The following is an 8,570-nucleotide window of genomic DNA, read 5'->3' as shown; positions in this document are numbered from 1 at the left end:
GCGTATAAAGGGTATCACCAGATCCTGATGAGTAAGGACGACGAGGAGAAAACAGCTTTCTACACCGACCATGGCACATTTTGCTACACCAAAATGCCCTTTGGTTTAAAAAACGCGGGGGCAACATACCAACGTCTGGTCGACTCCATGTTCTCAAGCTAAATTGGGAGAAACATTGAAGTGTATGTCGACGATATGGTTATTAAAAGTGAGGATGAGGAAAAGATGTTGCAGGATATTGAAGAGACTTTCAAAACATTGGAGAAAGCAAGGATGAAGCTAAACCCGAGCAAGTGCACGTTTGGAGTGGAAGAAGGCCAGTTCCTAGGATACTATGTTACCAGACAAGGCATCCAGCCCAACCCAGCAAAAGAGGACGAGTTCATGCAAACACCACCCCAAGTACTCTAAGGGACGAGCAAGGCCTGAATGGGAAAATCACGACGCTCAGTAGGTTCATCTCAAAGTCAGCAGAAAAGGTTATGCCGCTATTCAACACGTTGAAAGGCTGTATCGAGAAATGTAACTTCCAGTGGACAACGACGACGGAGGTAGCACTCCAAGGAATCAAGGAAGCTTTACACAAACTACCCACATTAGCTAGCCCCATTCCGGGTGAGATATTGCAGGTATACCTCTCGACTTCAGCCGAAGCCATATCCTCTGTACTAGTTGTGGAAAGAAAAGGGGAACAGAAGCCAGTATACTTCGTGAGCAGAGCATTACAAGCCCCTGAACTTAACTATCCTACCCTGGAAAAGCTGGTGCTAGCACCGATCTATGCTGCGAGACGGTTGAGACGGTATTTTCAGGCCTACCAAATAGAGGTCCTGACAAATTGCCCGATTAAACAAATCCTGCTCAAGCCCGAAACCTCAGGAAGACTCGCAAAATGGGCGATCGAATTGGGTGAACATGATATTAGCTACCGGCCAAGGACAAGCATCAAAGGGCAGGCGCTGACAGATTTTCTACTTGAAGTCCCGGGGGAGGGAGATGTAATCAAAGAAGGAATCATGGCGGTAAAAGAAATTCCAGAGGGAAGTAGAAAATGGATGTTGTATACCGATGGAGTGTCCAGCAGGGAGGGCTCGGGGACTGGCCTAATCTTAACCAGCCCGGAAGGAGAAGAGGTTATGTATGCCCTCCGCTTCGACTTCCACACCTCAAATAATGAGGTGGAGTACGAGGCATTGCTTGCCGGCCTACGCTTGGCCAAAAAAATGGGGGCAGAGGCCGTAGCTGCGCTGACAGACTCAAGACTGGCTGCCAACCAGGTTAATGGAAGCTTTGAGACAAGAGACAAAAGAATGAAAAGATATGTTAGGACAGTGCGACAGCTTACCAAATCTTTTAAGGAGTTCACTATCAAGCAAATCCCAAGGAGCGAGAACAGGAGAGCACACGCCCTAAGCAAACTAGCGTCGACATGTTTTGATCACTAATCAAAGAAGGTTTTGGTCGAAGTGCTCAAGGAAAGAAGCATAGAAGAACGGCAGGTGAGCACACTCACGACAGCGGGGCCCACATGGATGACCCCACTAATAGACTACCTACAGCAAGGCGTCCTACTTGATAGTCATGACGAAGCCAGAAGAGTGCGCATAAAGGCACCTTCTTACGCTCTAATTGAGGGGGAGCTATACCGGAAGGGGTTCACAACCCCATGGCTAAGATGCGTGGACGAGATCAAAGGAAAAGAGGAGTTGCGGGAAGCACATGCAGGCCAAGCAGGCGCACATGAGGGTGCACGAGCTCTAACGGGAAAGGTACTTCGGATGAGGATCTACTGGCCCACGGTGCACCAAGACGCAACAGAGCTGACAAAAGCATGTGGGCAGTGCCAAGCGTTCTCCCCGGTCCAAGCGAATCCACCGGCGCCCTTATCCAATATATCCAACCCCTGGCCATTTTATCCATGGGGAATAGATATTGTGGGACCATTCCCAGAAGCCCCAGGAAGGTTAAAATATATGGTCGTGACGGTGGACTATTTTACGAAATGGATCGAAGTAGAACCGTTGGCATGCATAACAGGAAGGCACATGATCAAGTTTGTCTGGAAGAATATCATGACTAGGTTTGGCACACCTAAAACGTTGATAAGTGACAATGGGCTTCAGTTTGCTGAAAACCCGTTCAAGGAGTCGTGCGCTAGCAAGGGGATAAATCAACGATTCACATCATTGGCGCACCCACAAGCGAACGGACAGACAGAAGTATCCAATAAAACCATTGTGAACGGGATTAAGAAGCGGTTAGGAAAGGCCAAGGGAAACTGGGCGGAAGAGATACCGACGGTGCTATGGTCGTATAGGACCACCCCGCGAACAGGCACGCATGAGACACCATTCAGTTTGACATATGAAGCGGAGGCAATGCTTCCAGCGGAGGTGATGATAGGCACGCTAAGGACAATCCATACCGATGAAGAAGCCAATTCCCGAGACTTGAGGCTGAACCTAGATATCCTCGAGGAAAGGCGAGAGAAGGCAAGCATACGCCAGGCGACATACAAACGTGCGACAGAGAGATATTACAATCAAAGGGTCAAGGAAAAAGCATTTAAAGTGGGAGAGTACGTGCTAAGAAAGAACGAGGCAAGTCGGGCTCACCCTCAGGGCAAGCTAGGACCCGTATTGGAGGGTCCATACAAGGTTGTAGAAGCAAACCAAAATGGGGCGTACATACTAGAAACAATGGAAGGAAGACAAATTCCAAGAACGTGGAACACAAGGAATTTGAGGACATTCTACTTCTAGAAGAAAGCTCCCACAAGAAAGCAACGAAGTTGGAGAAAGCGTTGTTGGATAAGCCAAGCGTCAAAACGCAAAAAACTAAGATCAAAACACGAGTGCGTGAGCACTAAAGAAAGTCCCGATACTCGATATGTTTAAAAGCCTTGTACTCACTATACAAATCTAGCACTTAAAATGATGAAATCTGTACTTAGTGTACTGGACTCTTAATGATTAACGCGCGTAATGCTTAGTGCATTTAAGTCTTAAATGTTGGCGTATTAAATTAGAATGCTTAGTACATTCAATGATAATACTTAGTGTATTAAAACACTCAGTATATTAAAACCCAATGCATTCAGCCTTAATACTTAGAGTATTAAACCTTATGATCAACGCACATAAGGCTCAACACACCGGCTGATGCGGACGCTTAGTGCGTCGAATTAATCGAGGGCTCACCCTTATGCTCAGCACAAGGTCAATCGCTTAGTGCGTGGCCCTGTAGCACTAATAAATTTAGCAACTAACGATATATGGAGTAATAAACACATAGCGATTACATATATCATCAAATATCACAACAAGGATAACATCGCCAACACACAAAAGCCAAAATAACCACACACGAGAGTTCAAGACATAAACGTCAAAACAACAAACAAACAAGAGTCTTCACGCCCCATAGGGGTAGCACACGAAACCTACATCATACCATCACCATCATCATCTCCATTACCTTCGGCATTAGCGCCACCACCTCCACGCATAGCACATCTTCTGCGTTCTCAACAATGTCATCAACATGAACTGGCTCAGGAACAACATTATTACACTCATCACTCAGACAAACGTTGGCACCCAAACGATCGCCAACACCGCCACCACCATCACTTTCGTTAACAACATCCTCACCGCCGCCACCAACAGTGCTCTTAGCATGATCAATTCCATCATTGCGATCCACCACATCTTCAGGAGTACCATCGGAACCAAAGAAAGCACAAAGATCACGAACCCCCTGCATGTCCAATTCGCCTAACCCCAACAATGAAGCATGATCTATACTAGCAAATGCTAAAAGAGCCTCGTTGACACTAGTAACGGGGCCAGCAGCAGGGGTATCCACAAGACCTGGGTGACCAGCAGTGACCAGAGCAGCACGCACAGATTCAGCTCCGGCAACAAAGGCGGTGTGGCGAATGAGACTCACTGCCCCCGTAAACTCCGGATGCTCGATTAGCTTATCCACAACTCGCACAAGCCCCACCTGTAATAACCAGTTCAGATCACGCTGTGTCACTTTCACACTCGATTGCAAGTCAGCGACTACCCTATCACGATCAGCTGCGTCACGTTCAAGGCTTTCGACCTGAATCATCAAACCCTCGTTAACCTGAGAAAAAGAATCAACTTTGGCTTCCAAACCGGACCTGAGTTCCTCCATCGCAGCTTTTTCAGAAGCCAGAAGTTGATACCTTTGCTCTGCACGTTGTAGATCACCAGTAAGTTCTGAAATACGCTGCTCTAACTCAGTCACACTGGCCCCACAGCCGGCATGCACAGCTTCCATCTCGTTGAACGTATGAATGCGTCGAGCCCCAGCAACAAGATAAAACATGGATTGCGCAGCAACGCAGGTCATGTTATGGGACAGGGCAGGACTGCCCATAGCCTCCATATCAGCAGTAGTAGCAGGAGTAAAGGCATATCGGGCAAACTCTAAAGCATTAGCACGAACGGAGAGACGAGACTCATTGTGGAGACTCCAAGTGGGGACAAAAGGAGAAGGTCCTGAAGAACCTCCACCTAAGCTCTTGATGGGAGAAACAGGGGTGGGATCCAGGTCACGAAGATCCTTTGAAGGAGAAGAACTGGAAGAAACAGGGGGAACAACTGAAGCAGGAACTACGGGTTGTTTATGCGCCCCATCCATCCCTTCAGACTGATGAACGTCATCATCAGGGATAACAACAACGGGTGCCGGTGACGAGGAGATTGAGCTCAGAAGGCGCGAGAATCTACGCCTAGTTTGAACTCGCTTGGCGACGTGAGATGCACCGCTCATAGTCTCGCCCATGGCCATGATGCCCTCGCCGAACATCAACAATGATGCCATCTTTGCTGTCTTCGTCACCCTCGATGGAAGTAGTATGAACACCACCTAAAGGCATAACGGAGGAGAGTGGGCGAACTGCAAGGGGATCCCCCCCGGCAGACGGCGGATCCCCACTTGTCGATGGAGGAGTTGGCATAGCGGCAGTAAGAACAAGCTGATCCAAACGGCGAGGGGGGGAGACGATCGACCAAATCTACTTCCCGATACTCCAATTTACCCCAGTAGCGTTTTCGAAGCACCTCATCCATAGACAAAGGGGACTCGTTACCTGGGGAATTCAAGACATTATGGAGAATCAAAAAGGGAAGATATTCAGATAATAAAACCCTAACATTGAAACAAAGCAAGAACGCAGACACTTACCATCCACGACGAGGAAGAAAACCGCCATTTTACCGTGACATCTCCAAGACATACTCATTCCCACACCAGAGAGAAGGGCCTCAGAATAATCCTCGGGGGACACTTGGATGTTCTTGAGAAAATCAGCCACGCCCTGGTTATGGGGAAAGAGTTTGCGGGTAGTATCAGCAAAAGTGTAGGCACGGTAGCGTCCGCTACCCACTAAGCCCTGGTTAACCCAAAACCACCTATTTTGCCAGTTTTTTTGGGCGTTCGGCCGTCAGGCACTAGGGTATGCCGTCCCCGACGAACAGAAAACGTGAACTTATCACCGGTGCAACAAAAGCAGAAGAAGTATTTAAACACAAAATAATCAGGAAGATAATCGTTAGCCCGACAAATCATCTCAAAAGCAACAACCTTTTTTATAGCGTTGGGTGTCAGCATTTGAATGTTGCAACCGTCTTTCTGGAGCACCTCCTCTTGGAAATCAGTCAAGGGGAGACGAAGGCCGACATCTAGGGTTTTCTGGTAGATTTCGACTTTTCTGGGAGGGGGGGAAAGTATAGAAGAACCTGGTGAAGGAAACTCCACACCATCAAGAGAAGTAAGGCCATAAGTGGTTTCTAGAAATGAGTACTCAGAAGCAGAAGGCATAATCCCTGGGGGGCTCGCCATGAAAAGAAAGGAAAGAAAATGGAGTTGAGGAAGAAGGGTAGAAAGAAAGAAGAAACGTAGATAAGAAGGCATGATAAGTACCCTTATAAGGAAACAGAAAGGGCGGGATGTTCAAAATGTCTGACACGCTGACGTAACCGCTAGCCATCATGAGCGGTCACGTCGCCATTAAAACCGGAACGACGAACAAACAGGGAAGCAACACGTGTAAAGTAACCAAGCCCAGAATGTCGTATCTAGCAGCACAACGCTACGGCTACTGGACTGGGGGACTTGATGACGTGCCTAAGTCGGCACGGAAGAGTCACGCCTGCCCAAGATACCTGGCGCCCCGGCCGAGCCAAGAGGAGCGGGCTCAGTGCCCGCCAGCGCCCCTAAGAGCAGGGCGCCCCGGCGAAAGGCTCCCGCCCGCCAGAGACGCTCCCAGTATCAAGACAAAGGATACGGTCAAGCGACAAGGCAGAGGGTTAGAGCATTACCGCCGGAGCCAATGGCAGTACTCTGACATAAAGAGGCGCACAACCCTCCAATCAGCACCTCTGACTTTGTCCCCTAAAAGCGATCCTGTCTCGTACGGATGAGCAGGATCGCTAGGTATAAAAGGGCGCACTCAGGAGCCCTAAAGGTAAGTCACCTTCTCTCAGAGCAATCTATCTTCTAATACCTAAAAACCCCATCTAACTTGACCGTCGGAGCGTTCTTCCGAGAGCCTCCTCCTGGGAAACGGCTGACGGCTGTTCTTTCGTGTGGCCTTGCAGATACCTTCTAACACCAGATCAGAAAGCAAGCAGAAGGTCAAGGTCAAGGTCGCATCAATTAGTTTTTCACAAAACAAGTAATTATCTTAAAATTTGACAAACTTCATGTTTTTTTTTCTTTTTTTTCAACTTTGAAAATCAAACATTTGCATCAATATAACAGAAAACAACTCATAGCTCTGATACCACTGTTGGGTTTTGCATACTACAACATCCTATGGTGCACATACAATCCTAAATACCTTAGATCTATGTTTTCACTAATTATACATGCAAATGGTTTCCAAGGCATTAAACCTATAACTAGCATGCATTTGACATAAACCATATAAGATACTAGTTAGAGTAACATACCTTTTATGTAGCTTGAAGTCTTGATGTATTTGGCCTCAAGAGCTTAGCTCCAATAGTGTTGAAGCCTCAAATGAAGTCACACCACACCTAGGACAAAGGTGGAACTTGAGAGAGAATTCCATGCACCCAAAAACACCCATGAACTCCAAGAATTTCATGTGTAACCACAAGTGGCGTTTTTTAGGTCATGATGCATGTATTTATATGTGTGGTATTTCAAGAGTCATGGGTATAAACCAAATCCATACCCATGGGTTTTATGATCCATGGTTCATGTGGCCCAAGTCTTTATGCATCCATACATAAACTTGGTCCAACATGGATCATAAGCCCAACACATATAAATATAACTAATTACCATAAGTAGTCCCCCATAGATTTAATTAGTCTCATTTGATCACTAAATTAATTCCAAATTAATTCTTGATCAATACTAATTAAAACATATGATTTTATATTATAACTTATAATATATTAATAAATCATATATAACCTTCTCTCAAGAATCCATCCTAACAAATTGTCCTGATGATATGCAACCCAAATGGACCATGCTACTCTCGGGTCAAGTACATACCAATAATAGTTATGGGCTTAGACATCTAATCCAACAAAAAGATGAACTTGTTCCAGATCCTTGAGCTCAAGATACTCAAGTGCTTCTCCTCCAACTTCACTTCACTCTTTCCAAGCCTTTCTTCACAAAAATGAACTCAAAAAGTTCAAGCACACACAAAAATGGAGTAGGAGGCGAACTAGGGTTTTCTGAGGGTGAGGGACCGGTGAGGAGGCTAGAGGGGAGGCTATAATGGGGTATTTATATGTCTTAAACCCTAAAAATTAGAGTTTGGCATCTGCCCGCGTACGCTGGGCGTACCCCTTGGTACGCTGTGCGTACGCCCCCGAGTACCTCGAATCCAATGTGTCACTACGCCCCGTATACGCTAGGTTATGCCCAGCGTACGGCTTATGGGCAGCCCAACTTCTTGGCCCATTTTTGCTAAGGTCCATTGTCCAAGTGTTAGCCCATAGCTAATATTAAGCTACATAATCTAAATAATACCTCGAGAGACGGATGTTACAATTCACCTCCACTTGAATCAGACTTCGTCCTCGAAGTCTGCTGCTGCTGAATCTGGAAACAACTCCGGGTAGTGCTCCCTCATCTCCTCCTCGGACTCCCAAGTCCACTCTGAACCCTTCCGGTGCTGCCACTGTACCTTCACTAAATCAACTATCTTATTTCTCACCCCCTTCGTCTTGCGATCCAGAATCGTCACTGGCTTCTCAATGTAATTCAGGTTGTTATCAACCTGAATGTCCTCCAAGGGTACAACCGTTGTATCATCTACTAGGCACTTCCGAAGTTGAGAAACATGGAAAGTGTTGTGGATATGACTGAGCTCGGCTGGAAGATCCAATCGGTATGCCACCTTGCCCAACCGGGCTATGACCCTGAAGAGGCCGATGTACCTAGGGCCCAGCTTGCCCCTCTTCCGAAACCGGATAACACCCTTCCAGGGTGACACTTTCAGGAGGACCATGTCGCCCACCTGAAACTCCAAGTCCGAACGTCGTCTG

The 8,570-nt window shown here is 46.9% G+C and overlaps 1 protein-coding gene across 1 annotated transcript; it reads left to right on the top strand.

The window, feature by feature from the left end:
- Nucleotides 1-482: 482 nt before the first annotated feature.
- LOC145131173 (uncharacterized) lies at nucleotides 483-1,445 on the top strand. The gene has a single exon (XM_079065906.1). It carries the CDS (start codon nucleotides 483-485, stop codon nucleotides 1,443-1,445), a length of 963 nt encoding a protein of 320 aa, XP_078922032.1.
- The last annotated feature ends 7,125 nt before the right edge of the window (nucleotides 1,446-8,570 follow it).

Source organism: Lactuca virosa, chromosome 8, assembly GCF_052849685.1.
Source record: "Lactuca virosa cultivar CGN04683 chromosome 8, Lactuca_virosa_CGN04683_v6, whole genome shotgun sequence".
Classification (NCBI taxonomy): domain Eukaryota; kingdom Viridiplantae; phylum Streptophyta; class Magnoliopsida; order Asterales; family Asteraceae; genus Lactuca; species Lactuca virosa.
The sequence above is the reverse complement of the archived record's forward strand: the minus strand, read 5'-3'. Positions and strand labels throughout refer to the sequence as shown.